Source organism: Lissotriton helveticus, chromosome 10 (assembly GCF_964261635.1).
Source record: "Lissotriton helveticus chromosome 10, aLisHel1.1, whole genome shotgun sequence".
Lineage (NCBI taxonomy): Eukaryota > Metazoa > Chordata > Amphibia > Caudata > Salamandridae > Lissotriton > Lissotriton helveticus.
The window spans coordinates 44,534,587-44,554,014 of NC_136071.1; the positions used below are offsets into that span (position 1 = coordinate 44,534,587).

A 19,428-nucleotide genomic window follows, 5' to 3' on the forward strand; every position below is an offset into this window, starting at 1 on the left:
GACTCACATGTCCGTCACACAAATGAACTCATATTTCCCTATTCTAATTCACCACTGATCCTTCTTGGGTTCCGGAGTAGTGTGCTACTTGCCAAAAATAGCTTTGACACCTCATCAGGGGTAGTAAATGCTACATAAATACAATTACAATATGACACAGCTCCACAACCCAGTTCAATGCATTATCAATTGGGTAACAAGCAAGGGAAGCAGGCTCCAGCAGGCCATGTCTCGTCTAGACTACTGTAACGGACTCTTATTGGGCACCACTAAAATGGTTACGAAGAGATTACAACGAGCCCAGAACGCTGCTGCCCGTACTTTGTTTGCCCTCCCTAATTACTGTCACACCTTCCATCTCTTGCGGCGTTTACATTGGCTCCCGATTAAACAGAGAATCCACTTCAAGACTCTCTGTATCCTTCACAAGATCTTATCCAGCCAGGGCCCCCAGATTCTACAGGGCCTTTGCTCATTGTATGTATCCACTCGGGCTTTGCGCTCCGCTGACCTGTGCCTGGCTTGCACTCCTTGAGTGCGCAGAGCAGGGGGACGCTCTTTTAGGTCTCTGGCCCCTCGCCTGTGGAACTCTATTCCGATTTCGGCCCGTTGCAACCAAGACCACTTGGCCTATAGGAAACAGATTAAAACCTGGCTGTTCGCTTCCATCTAGCTGGGCCTCCTTCTGACCTGCTATGCCTGCTTCGCGGGTTCCCTGACTCCCTAGCTCCCTCTTTACCTCTGATGTGCGACCTGCTAGCGCTGGGACGCCCCGTTGCTGGGGTAGCCATGCGCTTTATAAATTTTGTTAACATAACATAACATATTCCCCGTCTGCTTATGACTGTGAGAAACTGGTTCGACCTGTAAGCAACAGTACATTTCCCGGCCTGGGTTCACCTGTAAGCTTCAGCACTTATCTCCAGTCCGCTCGTGACTGTGAGGAGCAGTGACCAATTGTAAGCGAAGCATGTTCCCGGTCTGTGTTCCCCTGTAAGCTGCGGCACCTATCCTCAGTTTGCTCTGGATTGTGAGGAGCTATGTCCACTTGTGAGTGGCAGCGCTTATTCCCGATCTGTGTTCACCTGTAAGCTGCAGTGAAGAGCTGTGTTGACCTATAAGTGGAGGTGCACATTCTCTGTTTGTGTTCACCTGTAAGCGGCAGCACATACTCCCTGTCTCCTGGGGACTGTGAGGAGCTGTGTCCACCTGTAAAAAGCAATGCGTATTCCCGGTCTGTGTTCACCTATAAACTGCAGCACATATTCCTGGTTTGTGCTCATGTGTAAGCGGCAACACATTTCTTCTTCTGTGTTGACCTGTAAACCGCAGCACATATTCCCGCTCTGTGTTCACCTGTAAGTCGCAGCACATATTCCCTGTCGGCTCATGACTGTGAAGAGCTGTGCCCACTTGTAAGCGGCACGGTCACCGCTCAGTACCCTAGAACACAGCAGAATGCGCTACTCACCCGCGGTCCGGCAGGTAGGCCACGAACACCGAGCCCAGTACGATGCACAGGGAGATGCCGGTGAAGAAGGCCAGCCGCATGTTCCACACGTCCACGTGTGGGTCCTCCGAGAAGCCATGGAAGTCCGGGTTCTGGGGATGAGAGAAAGAAGCGTCAGTGGATGCTGGTTGCAGCAGAGATCATCCATGCAGGGTCCTTATAAAAGACGTTTATAGACCCTGGTGTTGGAGAAATTGGACATTTCATTTTCCCCATTGTAGATCCCCAGCCACACAGGTTAGCATTTTGAAAAAGTTTATGAATTCATAACTAACGCTAGGTATCAGCGAAAAATATCATTCAAGGACTTAGAAAGAATGGTATCAATAAATTCAACCATTTGCCTATATAACATCTTTTATGAGGACCCTGCTTATAGCTACATGACCCCCCCTACCCAACCCCTGGGACACCTAGGAGAGATTTTAGGGGCTCTGAATATGCATAAATAATGTAGATCCTCACTCACAGTGCTTGTAGCGTAAAAGTCGATTTTGGGAAGCACTTTACTACAATGCGGAAGGTGAATTTGCAATTCCTCTATCCCCATGGCATATAAAACCTCTTTTATAAGGATCCTCCTTATAAGTACTTGCCCCCCACTCCTGTGACCCTGGGGGTACTTAACCCCTTCCGTGCGGGGCTGTTTCCCCCGCTGTGCTGGGGGGCGCGTACAGCGCCCCTGTGCTCATGACGAGGTCAGATCGTCATGAGCTTGATCGTCATGAGCTACGGCGCTCCGGTGCTCATGACGAGCTGAGCTTGTCATGGCCACACCCGTTCCAAAGGAACGCACAGCACAGCAGGGGAATCAGCCCAGCATGCGAGCGTTCCACGGAACGGGCGCGGTCATGACGAGCTCAGCTTGTCATGAGCACCGGACGAGCTGACCTCGTCATGAGCATTCAAGGGGTTAATATGCCAAAACATTGTAGTTTATCAATTTTCAAGTGCCCCTACCATAAAGTCGAGCTTTGACACAATTTACATTTAAAAACCGCTCTACATGTACATTACAGTCTTGTGGTTTAGGAACACAGCCATCCTTCAAGGTACTGATATTACATTACAGCCACAGAGTGAAAGAAAAAACATTTCCCTTCCCTCTACATATATTGCTGGCTCTGAGTTTAGCAATGCACCCGTCACTTGTGTGACATGGATTACAGACTATGGTTTTAAGAACATAGCTATCCTCAGATGACGCACTACAAATGTGAGGGCTGGTGATACAGACACACCTTGGGCTACACTGATTATTTAGTCAGGGTTTCAGATGCAGCCGTCTCCGGATACAGATATTACAGGTCTAGGCTCTGGTGATACAGTTATCCTCGGGAACCACAAAATATGTTCCTATTAGGAACGATTACTGATACAAATTTGCTTGTAAAACAATTCTCAAATATGCAGTTGATGTGGGCGGAATAAGTACGTGCCCCATAGTTGCCGTGTCCCAACACAGTCCATGTCGCCACTGATCATTTTCGTGCCACCCATGCCCCTTACATTAAGAAAGTTGCCCACTATGAAAGAGCATTAACGTCCCAAGGGCCCGGGCGGCACAATGCTTCCTTGCAACTAAGAGATCCACCAGCCGAGGCCCTCAAACCAGCTCTTGGCATCACCCTGGGAATCTGAGAGTCCACAGGCAGCTGGCACCAAGTTTGCTGAAGGTTTTTGCTGGACCCTCCTGCCTAAATTACCTACTGCCCTAAAAACCACCCGGAGCCAACAGAGACACCGGCCTCCAAGGGCCCTGAAGACAAAGGAGCTGCTGCTGTTCCTAAACCGGAGCAGCTAAACCAAGGCGGAGAAGCGAGCAGAGGGCACTGAAGTAGAGGTGAGAGGATAAGTGGCGGCTCATCCTGACGGGCACACTCTGCCTTCACCAATGAACACCTGGAATGTTCTCCCCATCCCTCCCTCCCTCAAAGGACCCATACTCTAAACCCTCTTCACCAATGAACACCTGGAATGTTCTCCCCATCCCTCCCTCCCTCAAAGGACCCATACTCTAAACCCTCTTTACCAATGAACACCTGGAATGTTCTCCCCATCCCTCCCTCCCTCAAAGGACCCATACTCTAAACCCTCTTCACCAATGAACACCTGGAATGTTCTCCCCATCCCTCCCTCAAAGAACCCATACTCTAAACCCTCTTCACCAAAGAACACCTGGAATGTTCTCCCCATCCCTCCCTCCAAGGACCCATACTCTAAACCCTCTTTACCAATGAACACCTGGAATGTTCTCCCCATCCCTCCCTCCCCCAAAGGACCCATAATCTAAACCCTCTTCACCAATGAACACCTGGAATGTTCTCCCCATCCCTTCCTCCCTCAAAGGACCCATACTCTAAACCCTCTTCACCAATGAACACCTGGAATGTTCTCCCCATCCCTCCCTCCCTCAAAGGACCCATACTCTAAACCCTCTTCACCAATGAACACCTGGAATGTTCTCCCCATCCCTCCCTCAAAGAACCCATACTCTAAACCCTCTTCACCAATGAACACCTGGAATGTTCTCCCCATCCCTCCCTCCCTCAAAGGACCCATACTCTAAACCCTCTTTACCAATGAACACCTGGAATGTTCTCCCCATCCCTCCCTCCCTCAAAGGACCCATACTCTAAACCCTCTTCACCAAGGAACACCTGGAATGTTCTCCCCATCCCTTCCTCCCTTAAAGGACCCATACTCTAAACCCTCTTCACCAATGAACACCTGGAATGTTCTCCCCATCCCTCCCTCCCTCAAAGGACCCATACTCTAAACCCTCTTCACCAATGAACACCTGGAATGTTCTCCCCATCCCTCCCTCAAAGGACCCATACTCTAAACCCTCTTTACCAATGAACACCTGGAATGTTCTCCCCATCCCTTCCTCCCTCAAATGACCCATACTCTAAACCCTCTTCACCAATGAACACCTGGAATGTTCTCCCCATCCCTCCCTCCCTCAAAGGACCCATACTCTAAACCCTCTTCACCAATGAACACCTGGAATGTTCTCCCCATCCCTCCCTCAAAGGACCCATACTCTAAACCCTCTTCACCAATGAACACCTGGAATGTTCTCCCCATCCCTCCCTCAAAGGACCCATACTCTAAACCCTCTTCACCAATGAGCACCTGGAATGTTCTCCCCATCCCTCCCTCCCTCAAAGGACCCATACTCAAAACCCTCTTCACCAATGAACACCTGGAATGTTCTCCCCATCCCTTCCTCACAGGACCCATACTCTAAACCCTCTTCACCAATGAACACCTGGAATGTTCTCCCCATCCCTCCCTCCCTCAAAGGACCCATACTCTAAACCCTCTTCACCAATGAACACCTGGAATGTTCTCCCCATCCCTTCCTCACAGGACCCATACTCTAAACCCTCTTCACCAATGAACACCTGGAATGTTCTCCCCATCCCTTCCTACCTCAAAGGACCCATACTCTAAACCCTCTTCACCAATGAACACCTGGAATGTTCTCCCCATCCCTCCCTCCCTCAAAGGACCCATACTCTAAACCCTCTTCACCAATGAACACCTGGAATGTTCTCCCCATCCCTCCCTCCCTCAAAGGACCCATACTCTAAACCCTCTTCACCAATGAACACCTGGAATGTTCTCCCCATCCCTCCCTCCCTCAAAGGACCCATACTCTAAACCCTCTTCACCAATGAACACCTGGAATGTTCTCCCCATCCCTCCCTCAAAGAACCCATACTCTAAACCCTCTTCACCAATGAACACCTGGAATGTTCTCCCCATCCCTCCCTCCCTCAAAGGACCCATACTCTAAACCCTCTTTACCAATGAACACCTGGAATGTTCTCCCCATCCCTCCCTCCCTCAAAGGACCCATACTCTAAACCCTCTTCACCAAGGAACACCTGGAATGTTCTCCCCATCCCTTCCTCCCTTAAAGGACCCATACTCTAAACCCTCTTCACCAATGAACACCTGGAATGTTCTCCCCATCCCTCCCTCCCTCAAAGGACCCATACTCTAAACCCTCTTCACCAATGAACACCTGGAATGTTCTCCCCATCCCTCCCTCAAAGGACCCATACTCTAAACCCTCTTTACCAATGAACACCTGGAATGTTCTCCCCATCCCTTCCTCCCTCAAATGACCCATACTCTAAACCCTCTTCACCAATGAACACCTGGAATGTTCTCCCCATCCCTCCCTCCCTCAAAGGACCCATACTCTAAACCCTCTTCACCAATGAACACCTGGAATGTTCTCCCCATCCCTCCCTCAAAGGACCCATACTCTAAACCCTCTTCACCAATGAACACCTGGAATGTTCTCCCCATCCCTCCCTCAAAGGACCCATACTCTAAACCCTCTTTCGGCGAAGGACACTGCTTGTCACCAAAATGTTGTAAGTAACTGCAGACACTTTCTTTATGGTTAATGGTAATTTATTCTGGAGAGCAAGAACAGCACAACCCAACGCCTGCTGGCCAAGATCCAACTGACTCTCATAGAATTCCCAGTTGAGTCAGAGCCATCAGTATTCTGGAATGGGTGTAAAGGGCATAGAGTAGGAAAGGTCATAGAGTAACAATGCAAGTAGTTTACAACAGAGACCTCCAGGGTCCCGCTGTGCGGCACACCCACTACACGCAGGATGGGACTGAGTCGGGGCGCATGAACCCCACAAATGAGTATGTGTGTCAAGGCATGCTAAACCTCCAACTTTAACCTCCACTTGGAGGTGCCCAGTGCCAGGACCTTCCACCCCAGTACAATGACCCCACATGGGACTTGACCCATCATGAAAGGTCCCGGAGGCAGGGTGGTCCTTTGGGGCAGAGGGTCCAACCGTGCCTGAGAAAGGACCCTCTTTGTGCTCAGTATCCACCAATCACAACTGCGAGGGGTCAGTGGCCCCCAACACTCTGGGTGACCAGAAGAACCATAGCACCGTCCCAGAAGGATGAGGGCCATTTCTGGAATCCTGTGACCCCGGAAACACCATGAAAACAGCCGGAACTATAACATCAAACACTAAGTTATGTATTTAAACGTTTTAGGACTTCCCGATCCGTGAGGGCTCTATGGGCAAGAACCCCCGAGGGGACTGAAAAGACGGGGGTGCAATGGCAGCAACTGCAAGGACCAGACAGGAAACCGGTTTTTAATCCGCCGAGCTTCCTGATAGGCTCTCAGGACCCTCGACGTCATCAGCAGGTGCTGCTCTGCAACAGGTCATGCATTATCGCTTGGGTATTAGGGCGCAGGGAGCACATTCCTTCAAACCACAGAGTTTTAGGACGGGAAACAGCCATTACAACGCACCTAAAACAACGCACTACCATTACAACAAAACTTTTACAAAGCAGGATCCATTACAACGCATGCCATTACAACGTAAGTATGGGTAAGTATTTAATTAAATTTTAACCCCTACAACATCCAACACTTACCCTACTATTACGCCCCCCCCTGGAGTTAGAATAGTAATTTTAACCCCTACACTATCCAACACTTACCCTACTGTTGCACCCTACTGTTGCACCCCCTGGAGTTAGAATAGTAATTTTAACCCCTACACTATCCAACACTTACCCTACTGTTGCACCCCCTGGAGTTAGAATAGTAATTTTAACCCCTACACTATCCAACACTTACACTACTATTACACCCCCCCCCCCGAGTTAGAATAGTAATTTTAACCCCTACACTATCCAACACTTACCCTACTGTTGCACCCCCTGGAGTTAGAATAGTAATTTTAACCCCTACAATATCCAACACTTACACTACTATTACATCCCCCCCGAGTTAGAATAGTAATTTTAACCCCTACACTATCCAACATTTACCCTACTGTTGCACCCCCTGGAGTTAGAATAGTAATTTTAACCCCTACACTATCCAACACTTACACTACTATTACATCCCCCGAGTTAGAATAGTAATTTTAACCCCTACACTATCCAACACTTACACTACTATTACATCCCCCCCGAGTTAGAATAGTAATTTTAACCCCTACACTATCCAACATTTACCCTACTGTTGCACCCCCTGGAGTTAGAATAGTAATTTTAACCCCTACACTATCCAACACTTACACTACTATTACATTCCCATTAATAAAAAAAAAAAACGTACCCATACTTACGTTATAATGGCATGCGTTGTAATAGCAGCTGCGTTGTAATGGCGTGCGTTGTAATTGATCCTGCGTTGTAAAAGTTTGGTTGTAATGGTTCTGAATGTATGCGTTGTAACGTCAAACATCCTTTGTTTAGGACAAGGTGGAGGTTCACTTTTAATGGGAACGATTGACCCCCCCCTTGCACAGTCCATCGGCTGCCCTCTGTGTAACGCACAGTTGTGGCACCCAATGGGCTGCTCGCAGACCACTCTACCGTTCACCAGAACTCCCTCCGACGCGGGTGTCTTCTGCTCTGCCCACTGGGCGGAGGTGAGGACAGCGGGGATGGAAAGGAGGGCCGGAAGCCGGCTCCGCTGGAGAAGCGAGCGGGAGGGCCGAGCTCCAGGGATGGAGAAGGACGGGAGGGCGGAGTGGTGAGAGGAAACAGGGGTCAGGGTTCAAAGAGGCCTCGAAAAAGCAACAGGGAGCGAGGGAAGGTACAGGGCCAACAAGGAGAGAGTACAGGGGGAGCCGGGGTATGACAGTGCGCGCAGGGGATCGAGCGCAGATGCAGAGTGCGCGCAAGGGGTACAGACCCTGCGCACAGAGGGAGAGCTCTAGTGGCATAAAGGGTAGACTCCGAATGCGCGCATGGCGGAGAGAAAATGCGCGCATGATGGAGAGAGTGCGCGCATCGTGGAGAGAACGTGCGCGCAAGGGGTAAGGGGCGCACGGGGTGGATAAAGTGTGCGCCTGGGATTTAAAGAGTGCGCATGGAATTGGGATTTGAAGTGTGCGCATGGCATTTAAAGCACGCCCAAATCAAGTGTGTTTATGGAAAAGAGGGTAGAGCCCTGACCAAGCGCGCGCAGAAGGGGTAGACAAAGTGCGCATGAGGGGTTGAATGCACGTCCAGAGCAAGTCTGCTTATGTAACAGGGGATCGAGCCACGGCCCCAGAGTGCGCTGAAGGGGTTCAAAACGCGCACTGAGGACGAGCGTCCATAGGACGGAACAGAGAGTCGAGGGGGGTGCACCCGACTAATTCCAAGGAGGGCTTGAGGTGTGCACGAAAGCAACGAAGAAGAGACGGCGAAACCAGAAGAATAACTTGGGAGGTGAGTTATGAGGCTCTGGCGGGGGCGGGGAGGGCGCGCATCACACGGGGGCACAAAGGATGCCGCACAAAGACCCCGAGGCGGCGTCAGAGCTCCGCAGCCGCGAGCAGAGGAGGCCGGCACCGAGCGGAGACCTTGGAGCCTCGAACAAAGGCCGCCGGCGGTAATGAGCCTCGCCGCGGCTTTCATGCGCAGCGTCCTTTTCATCATCAGCGGCAGAACGAGGGACAAGAGCCGGCGACGACCGGGCCCGACATCTAAAGGATGCGGCTCCCAGGGCCTGTCAGCAAGGACGGCGGCCCGGCACGCGGCTCCCCTCGTGGCGAGCCCGACGGCCACACGCAAGAGTGGAGACAACCGAGGGAGCACTGAGGAGGAGGCCAGGCGCCAACCAAGACACCTCCGAGGAGGAGGCCGGGCGCCAACCAAGACACCTCCGAGGAGGAGGCCAGGCGCCAACCAAGACACCTCCGAGGAGGAGGCCGGGCGCCAACCAAGACACCTCCGAGGAGGAGGCCAGGCGCCAACCAAGACACCTCCGAGGAGGAGGCCGGGCGCCAACCAAGACACCTCCGAGGAGGAGGCCAGGCGCCAACCAAGACACCTCCGAGGAGGAGGCCGGGCGCCAACCAAGACACCTCCGAGGAGGAGGCCAGGCGCCAACCAAGACACCTCCGAGGAGGAGGCCGGGCGCCAACCGAGGGACCACTGAGGAGGAGGCCAGGCGCCAACCAAGGGACCACTGAACAGGAGGCCAGGCACCAACCGAGGGAGCACGGAAAAGGAAGACAGGCGCCAACCGAGGGACCACTGAGGAGGAGGCCAGGCGCCAACCGAGGGAGCACTGAGGAGGAGGCCAGGCGCCAACCGAGGGACCTCTGAGGAGAAGGAGACCAGGCGCCAACCAAGGGACCACTGAGGAGGAGACCAGGCCCCAACCGAGACACCTCGGAGGAGGCCAGGCGCCAACCAAGACACCTCCGAGGAGGAGGCCGGGCGCCAACCAAGACACCTCCGAGGAGGAGGCCAGGCGCCAACCAAGACACCTCCGAGGAGGAGGCCAGGCGCCAACCAAGACACCTCCGAGGAGGAGGCCGGGCGCCAACCAAGACACCTCCGAGGAGGAGGCCAGGCGCCAACCAAGACACCTCCGAGGAGGAGGCCAGGCGCCAACCAAGACACCTCCGAGGAGGAGGCCGGGCGCCAACCGAGGGACCACTGAGGAGGAGGCCAGGCACCAACAGAGGGACCACTGAGGAGGAGGCCAGGCGCCAACCAAGGGACCACTGAACAGGAGGCCAGGCACCAACCGAGGGAGCACGGAAAAGGAAGACAGGCGCCAACCGAGGGACCACTGAGGAGGAGGCCAGGCGCCAACCGAGGGAGCACTGAGGAGGAGGCCAGGCGCCAACCGAGGGAGCACTGAGGAGGAGGCCAGGCGCCAACCGAGGGACCTCTGAGGAGAAGGAGACCAGGCGCCAACCAAGGGACCACTGAGGAGGAGACCAGGCCCCAACCGAGACACCTCGGAGGAGGCCAGGCGCCAACCGAGGGAGCACTGAGGAGGAGGCCAGGCGCCAAAAGAGGGACCACTGAGGAGGAGGCCAGCCGCCAACCAAGGGACCACTGAACAGGAGGCCAGGCACCAACCGAGGGAGCACGGAAAAGGAAGACAGGCGCCAACCGAGGGACCACTGAGGAGGAGGCCAGGCGCCAACCGAGGGACCACTGAGGAGGAGGCCAGGCACCAACAGAGGGACCACTGAGGAGGAGGCCAGGCGCCAACCAAGGGACCACTGAACAGGAGGCCAGGCACCAACCGAGGGAGCACGGAAAAGGAAGACAGGCGCCAACCGAGGGACCACTGAGGAGGAGGCCAGGCGCCAACCGAGGGAGCACTGAGGAGGAGGCCAGGCGCCAACCGAGGGACCTCTGAGGAGAAGGAGACCAGGCCCCAACCGAGACACCTCGGAGGAGGCCAGGCGCCAACCGAGGGAGCACTGAGGAGGAGGCCAGGCGCCAACCGAGGGACCACTGAGGAGGAGGCCAGGCGCCAACCGAGGGACCACTGAGGAGGAGGCCAGGCGCCCACCGAGGGACCACTGAGGAGGAGGCCAGGAGCCAACCGAGGGACCACTGAGGAGGAGGCCAGGAGCCAACCGAGGGACCACTGAGGAGGAAGCCAGGCGCCAACCAAGGGACCACTGAGGAGGAGGAGGCCAGGCGCCAACCAAGGGACCACTGAGGAGGAGGAGGCCAGGCGCCAACCAAGGGACCACTGAGGAGGAGGAGGCCAGGCGCCAACCAAGGGACCACTGAGGAGGAGGAGGCCAGGAGCCAACCAAGACACCTTGGAGGAGGAGGCCAGGCGCCAACCGAGGAACCACTGAGGAGGAAGAGATGAGGCGCCAACCAAGACACCTCTGAGGAGGAGGCCAGGAGCCAACCAAGGGACCACTGAGGAGGAGGCCAGGCGCCAACCAAGGGACCACTGAGGAGGAGGAGGCCAGGAGCCAACCAAGACACCTTGGAGGAGGAGGCCAGGCGCCAACCAAGACACACCTTGGAGGAGGAGGCCAGGCACCAACCGAGGAGCACTGAGGAGGAGGAGGCCAGGTGTCAACCGAGGGACCACCGAGGAGGAAGACAGGCACCAACCGAGGGACCAGTGGTTTGAGCAATTCAACAAGGTCTTGGCACAAAAAATTATGTCAAAGCTTGAAATCTTCTCAGATATGGAAAGACTCCCATATCAGCTTCATTGATGAGCATATTCAGGAACAACTGTGTCAGTCAATCGGAACATCCAGAGTAAAATTCAAATCATCAATAAAGTTTGTTTCAAGGAGGTTCATGTGGCCTTGTATTGTTAATGCAATGCTTATAGAACTCTTTTTCCCACTCATTGGCAACCAAATAAGTCCATTCGAGAGATGCAGGCCAAATGAGTGCTGTCCCAGCAGCTTGCTAGTCCCCACAGCTTGACTAACCTGGTCTCCCTGTTATCACTGCACATAAGGAATAGGTGCTGATATATAATCAAGGGAACTTTGGACTCTGCAAGTGTGGCTTGCATGTACCCAATTCAGAAGACCTCTGCATTTCACAGTGTAACGGTGAGTAGGATCACCTGGAATGCCCCCCTTCAAAGAGGTTCCAAGCATGTTTTGCGCACATGTTAATTCAAATTCAAATCTGGGTCCCCTCTGGATCCCTGTCCAGCCAAATTTTTGGCTAGAATGGCGGAAGTGATCAATCCCTCTGAGGATGAGGCCAGGCGCCAACCAAGACACCTCTGAGGAGGAGGCCAGGCGCCAACCAAGACACCTCTGAGGAGGAGGCCAGGCGCCAACCAAGACACCTCTGAGGAAGAGGCCAGGGGCCAACAGAGGGAGCACTGAGGAGGAGGCCAGGCGCCAAGCAAGGGACCACTGAGGAGGAGGCCAGGCGCCAACAGAGGGACCACTGAGGTGGAGGCCAGGCGCCAGCCAAGAGACCACTGAGGAGGAGGAGGCCAGGCGCCAACCAAGAGACCACTGAGGAGGAGGAGGCCAAGCGCAAACCAAGAGACCACTGAGGAGGAGGAGGCCAAGCGCCAACCAAGACACCTCTGAGGAGGAGGCCAGGCGCCAACGGAGACACCTCTGAGGAGGAGGCCAGGCGCCAACCAAGACTCCTCTGAGGAGGAGGCCAGGCACCAACCGAGACACCTCTGAGGAGGAGGCCAGGCACCAACCGAGACACCTCTGAGGAGGAGGCCAGGCGCCAACAGAGGGAGCACTGAGGAGGAGGAGGCCAGGCGCCAACCAAGGGACCACTGAGGAGGAGGAGGCCAGGCGCCAGCCAAAACACCTCTGAGGAGGAGGCCATGCGCCAACCGAGGAACCACTGAGGAGGAGGCCAGGCGCCAACCAAGACACCTCTAAGGAGGAGGAGGCCAGGCACCAACCAAGACACCACTGAGGAGGAGGCCAGGCGCCAACCGAGGGACCACTGAGGAGGAGGCCAGGCGCCAACCGAGGGACCACTGAGGAGGAGGCCAGGCGCCAACCGAGGGACCACTGAGGAGGAGGCCAGGAGCCAACCGAGGGACCACTGAGGAGGAGGAGGCCAGGCGCCAACCAAGGGACCACTGAGGAGGAGGAGGCCAGGCGCCAACCAAGGGACCACTGAGGAGGAGGAGGAGGCCAGGCGCCAACCGAGACACCTCTGAGGAGGAAGAGATGAGGCGCCAACCAAGACACCTCTGAGGAGGAGGCCAGGAGCCAACCAAGGGACCACTGAGGAGGAGGAGGCCAGGCGCCAACCAAGGGACCACTGAGGAGGAGGAGGCCAGGAGCCAACCAAGACACCTTGGAGGAGGAGGCCAGGCGCCAACCAAGAGACACCTCGGAGGAGGAGGCCAGGCGCCAACCGAGGAGCACTGAGGAGGAGGAGGCCAGGTGCCAACCGAGGGACCACCGAGGAGGAAGACAGGCACCAACCGAGGGACCACCGAGGAAGAAGACAGGCACCAACCAAGACACCTCTGAGGAAGAAGACAGGAACCAACCTAGACACCTTTGAGGATGAGGCCAGGCGCCAACCGAGGAACCACTGAGGAGGAGGCCAGGCGCCAACCGAGACACCTCTGAGGAGGAGGCCAGGCACCAACCGAGACACCTCTGAGGAGGAGGCCAGGCGCCAACCAAGACACCTCTGAGGAGGAGGCCAGGCGCCAACCAAGACACCTCTGAGGAGGAGGCCAGGCGCCAACCAAGACACCTCTGAGGAGGAGGCCAGGCGCCAACCAAGACACCTCTGAGGAGGAGGCCATGCGCCAACCGAGGAACCACTGAGGAGGCGGCCAGGCGCCAACCAAGACTCCTCTGAGGAGGAGGCCAGGCGCCAACCGAGGGACCACTGAGGAGGAGGCCAGGCGCCAACCGAGGGACCACTGAGGAGGAGGCCAGGCGCCAACCAAGACACCTCTGAGGAGGAGGCCAGGAGCCAACCGAGGGACCACTGAGGAGGAGGAGGCCAGGCGCCAACCAAGGGACCACTGAGGAGGAGGAGGCCAGGCGCCAACCAAGGGACCACTGAGGAGGAGGAGGAGGCCAGGCGCCAACCGAGACACATCTGAGGAGGAGGCCAGGATCCAACCAAGGGACTAGCATGAGACGACTGCCCACCTCAAGACACCTGCCAACCGAGGAAGCACTGAGGAGGAGGCCAGGCGCCAACCAAGGGACCACTGAGGAGGAGGCCAGGTGCCAACCGAGGGACCACTGAGGAGGAGGCCAGGTGCCAACCGAGGGACCACTGAGGAGGAGGCCAGGCGCCAACCGAGGGACCACTGAGGAGGAAGCCAGGCGCCAACCGAGGGACTAGCTTGAGACGACTGCCAACCCAGAGACCACTGAGGAGGAAACCAGGTGCCAACCAAGGGACAAACAGGAGACGACTGCCAACCAAGAGACCACTGAGGCGGAATCCCAGGTGTCAACCAAGGGACCACTGTAGATGAAGCCAGGCGCCAACCAAGGGACTAGCAGGAGGTGACTGCGCACCGAGGGAAAAGCAGGAGGCAACTGCACACAGAGGGACCAGCAGGAGAGGACTGCCTCCCCAGTGACCAGCAGGGGACAGACCACCAGCCAACAAACCAACCAGTAGGGTTTGTAGAAGTCTATAAAGATTTTGTTAAGAGAGAGAGGAACCCCTTAAGTAAATCAAGGGAAATAGGGTAATAAACCTGAGAATGAGCTGGTTCCCTTGCAGAATAGAACAAGTAAGCTGAAACTTAGGCTTTAAATCAACCAGATAAAATCATGAACTAATGCGGTCATAAACATGAAGTACAATAAAATTTATTAACGAAACAAAAATATAAAGACAGTTAACATTTCTACATCATAAAGTTCCTAAGCTTAACAATTAAAATACAAATTAAAATTACAATCTTATTGTGACCTGCACAATACAAAGGACAGACAAAAAAGTTTTTGTAAAACACAAAAAATTGTAAAATACAAATGGTACATTCAACGTTCTAATTTCATCACACCCTCGTTTTATAGCCACAAATTTTATATAGACAAGGGGGGAAAAACTCTTGAATTGTACGATGGTTAGGCGTCTAACCATCGTACAATTCAAGAGTTTTCCCCCCCTTTTTTAATTGTTAAGCTTAGGAACTTTATGATGTAGAAATGTTAACTGTCTTTATATTTTTGTTTCGTTAATACATTTTATTGTACTTCATGTTTATGACCGCATTAGTTCATGATTTTATCTGGTTGATTTAAAGCCTAAGTTTCAGCTTACTTGTTCTATTCTGCAAGGGAACCAGCTCATTCTGAAGTCTATAAAGAGACAGCGCGAAAGGCATACTCACCACTAGCCTATAAAAAAAAAACATTTGAGGTATTGATCATTCAATACAGGATACAAAAGCCAACGAACAGTCAAGGGCCAATCAACAAACCAACCAAACATGGGCCTTACCCAAGTCAATAAATCAACCAAAATGGACTATGTCCACCAACTATAAGACCAAAAGAGGGAGAATGAAAACAAAGGAATGGACCTGGAGAAACACGGAACACAAACCAATAAACCAACAATTAAGGGGGTTTTGACTTTCCATCAACAATTACTCAAACCCGAAAGAGGTCCGGGAAAGACTAGCATCAACATCGAGAGGAGACAGAAGAAGTTTAGGATGGCAGCCAAGAGCCCAACGCGAAGGACGCCAGGCAGCTTGTGACCACATCAACAAAGAGGGCAGCATCCAAACCTAGAGACAAAATAAGAGGCCCATCTGTCAACTGTGAGAGCAACTAGTGTGATACCTAGCCGCTAACCAAGGGACCACATTGAATAAATCAATCAATTGGGTACTACTTATAGAGCACAGCTTGTCAACCGAGAGGGTATCCAGGTGCTTGCTGCAGGTATCAATCGAAGAGCCAGGTCGCAAGCCCTTTCTTGAAGTCTGTCAACGAGGGTGCAGTGCAGGTGGGGAGGGTATTCCAGGCTTTGGCAGCGAGATGGGAGGAGTGTTCTGCGGAGCGAGAACGGCATATGTGAGGTATGTGTGCGAGGGCGAGGTGTGTGGAGCAGAGAGTTCCTTGGAGGCTGGTAGAAATGCATAGTTCACATAGGCGGGTCCTTGGCCGTAAAGGGCTTTGTAGGTGTGGGTCAGGAGGTTGCACAGGCATCTCTTCTGGACTGGGAGCCAGTGGAGGTCCTTCAGGTGCTGGGTGATGTGGGTTCTCTTGGGCATGGTGAGGAGGAGTCTGGCAGCTGCGTTCTAGATCATTATAACTAGGGGGAAGCTGTGCTACTAGCAAAGATGACAAGCGGAAGAAGGAATGGCTGCCAATCAATAGGTTGCCCAACAGAAACCCTGTAGTGCAAACAAGAGACCAACCAAGAAGGGACCTGACCACCAATCAAGAGATATACCAAGGAAAGAAGCCGATGAGCAAAAAAAACAGGGAACCAACCAAATACCACCCAATCCAGCAACCTAGAGACCAGACTGTTGGAGAGACGTAGTTTGGCATTCTACCAATCAAGCAATCAGTAAAAAAAATGGTCAGAACACCGAATAGGATGTGGTCAAAGCACCAATCAAGAGACCTCTGAGAAGGAAGTTTAACCACCAACCACCAGCCCAAACGGCAGCAGGACACACTGACACTGGATAGATAAATTAAGTGGTCTGAACTTCAAACCTAGAACCCAACCAGGAGGACAGTTTGCCAGCAGACATCAACTAAGGGTCTAAGGTTCAAACCACGAGGAAACTAGAAGTGCATCCAGGGGACGTTGCCCCAGAAAGTGAATGCTACATTTTTCATGCTGGCGCTCTTATGCCACCTGAGGCACAGTTGGGGGACTAGACCTGCTTGTTGACCCCGACTAGTCCTCTGTGGACTGAACATGCACTCAACTTACACACAGGTGCACCTCAAGAAGCCAGGAAGCTGTGGGACCTGGGGACTACAGCATGGAGGGTGTTCAGTTTTTTGCCTATTGAGGGGCTGTGAAAGATACCCCTCAAGCAGGAGAGTGCGACAGCAGCCCAGACAGAGTACAAGTTTGACAAGGCAGCAGAAAAAGTCAGCTCCCTGACAAGCATCAAATTTAGTGGCAACGAAACAAGAAAAGACTGCTCCTGGAGGCAAGAGCTGGCCATCAGGAGCAAAATGAAGCCAATATCAAGCAAATCGACCCCCCATGGGGTTAGAGGAAAGCTTGGTTACCTGGGGAGGACGGGGAGGGGCAGGTGGAGAATGAAGAGTGTAACGCTCTGCCTGGATCTCTACGTATTCCTCCAGCGATGGGCTCAAGCCCCAAGGGATCAGCTCATCCTTCCTAAGATAAGTTCTTAATGGGGAGGGAGCATGCGTCGGGCAGCCTCCCTAAACCACTCTTGGCCCTGGGAACCCAATGCCCTGAGGCCAGACGCACAGAACCAGTGTCCCAGGGAGCATCTTCCTAGGTCTCAACAAGCACAGCGGAGCACCACCACTCTCCATTACCTAGTGTTGAGCCACTCCCTGCCACTCCTTGTGCCCTTGTCTGGGAGCACACTGCCGACATCTCCATGCCAGCCTGGTAGCGGGCAAGAGAGAACAAAGAACATGTGTTCTTTCCGCCTGTGGGTGAAGAAGCGCCATGGGTGGTGGAGAAAGCTGGGCAGTGGGGAGAATGGTCTGCTCAGGATGCCCCAACTGAAAAGGAAAAAGGTATGTGGGTGCTCTATGGCAGTGGTTCCCAAACTTTTGACCCCAGAGGAACCCCAGTAAATCACTACTGGAAGCCGGGGACCCCCAAGCAATTTGTACTATTTACATTTTAAACATTAAAACAGAAGTCTGTGAAAAATACACAAACAAGTGCATACCAAACAAATACTCTAATAGCTAAAGATTTTATTATTTTATAATTGAAAAAAATTGCACAAATCTAAAGATTTTAATGGGAAGGTTGGTGCGGCACCTCGGCGACTAACTTATTTCAATGTTTGGTTTTATTTTGCGGTATGAGGTTCCTGCTTCTGCCAGGGCCGTAATGGAAACCCAAGGCAGCCCTGGCAAATGTTGTCAGAACAGTCTCTCCACTGTGCGCACCAAGTGTAGCGAGTGAGCCTGACCACTACAAAGGGAGCTTTGGGGGGCTGCCCCCCCCCCCGAATAAAATTTGGAAAAAATGGTGCATTTCACATACATTTGTCATCATATATTGTATTGTATTAGCTTTTAAAGCATAGTAAATGATGACCTTACTGTGTAGCAGGATACAACTATCTTTTGTTGGGGCTCCTCACTGATTCCCTCACTATCACCCTCCAACAGTGCCTCTTATCTCTCCATAGCTCCTCTGTCACATGTATTGCATTTGTTTATTAGCATCTCTCATACCAGTGAAGGGCAGAGTCAATGAATCACACATGTGCAAATCAGTGTATAGAAATTGTTACATAAGGCAAAGGTGACTTCAAGGTGTGGGATTTATGTCATCTATACCTGCAAGCATTTTTTTCTTCAATAGTGCTTGGTTTGGAGAAGCACAAACTCAGGATTCAGAACATAACAGTGGTTAGTACGGACGTTAATAATAAGAATTTATTTCTACCCAAATAAACCTTTATTAGCAGCATCAGATTAAGGAAAGACTGAGAGAAAACATAACTTACTACCTTGTACCATGCAGTTTTAATGCAGCTCTTTGATGGCAGTGCACAGCTCACTGTGCTAGTTTACAATTGTAACTTATGAACTGCACAGTAACAAAAGAGGCTGAGACAAAAGCCGTGACCCACTGAGCTATCCACATAAATTATTGTTGTTTTAAATGCAGGGTACATGTTCTTTGCCGCAGGCATATTAAACCTCTGCGCTTCCTTGAAGGAGTCAAAGCTGCCAATAGACAAAACTCCCATCTCTCTCCAGCAGAAACATTCATCACCGGAGTTATCTTGATGCTTTTATGGTTGCTTTGAAAACTGCCGATCATACAAGGAACTTTGCAGCTCTTTTAAAACTGCTACCTGGGGACCCCTGGGAATGTGTCACGGACCCCTAGGGGTCCAAGGACCCCAGTTTGGGAACCACTGCTCTATGGGACCTGGGCACCTGTAAGAAAAATGAAAAATATGGCGCAAGTACATTGATAAAAATAACCAAAGGAAGAAGCATTCTTTGCCTGCGGCAAAAGCCACTGATCAAGTATTCAAGCCTGGGGCGATGGAGCACCCCAGAACCTTCTGCATGAGAGGCAGAATCACCACAGTAGGCACATCTGCCTACTGTGGTGCCTCTGGAAGGGCAGGGCCTCCAACAACAAATTAGAAAAGTGTTTAGGGGGCATCTAGAGATGCAACAATCCACCATAAAGCTTTTTGTTATGATGGTTACATCAAGTCTTTCAGGGGATGTATGGAAGACCCCGAGGGACGTTTTGACCGCTTCAAAGTGCTCATGGCGCCTCGTGCTTTTGTACATGGACTCCGGGATGCAGGTCCCCTGTTGATTGGTCCTAAAACTGCAGCAGTGTAAGAGTAGGAACGCAAATCTGTACACATTATTCATTGTAGTGCTTTATTGACAATGGCAATGATTGACAATGCAAAGCTTTATAGTACAATAAAGTGACACCCGACAAAGCCGGTAGGGCTGCCTTATTGATAC

At 52.6% G+C, this 19,428-nt stretch overlaps 1 protein-coding gene across 1 annotated transcript in view; it reads right to left on the bottom strand.

Annotated features, from left to right (window-relative positions):
• NDUFB11 (NADH:ubiquinone oxidoreductase subunit B11) overlaps positions 1–19,428 on the bottom strand; it is a 318,695-nt gene that overhangs the window by 193,822 nt on the left and 105,445 nt on the right. The window contains exon 2 of the mRNA XM_078664721.1: positions 1,472–1,602. Coding sequence (XP_078520847.1) covers positions 1,472–1,602 — 131 coding nt within the window. The remainder of the gene's footprint in view (positions 1–1,471; positions 1,603–19,428) is intronic.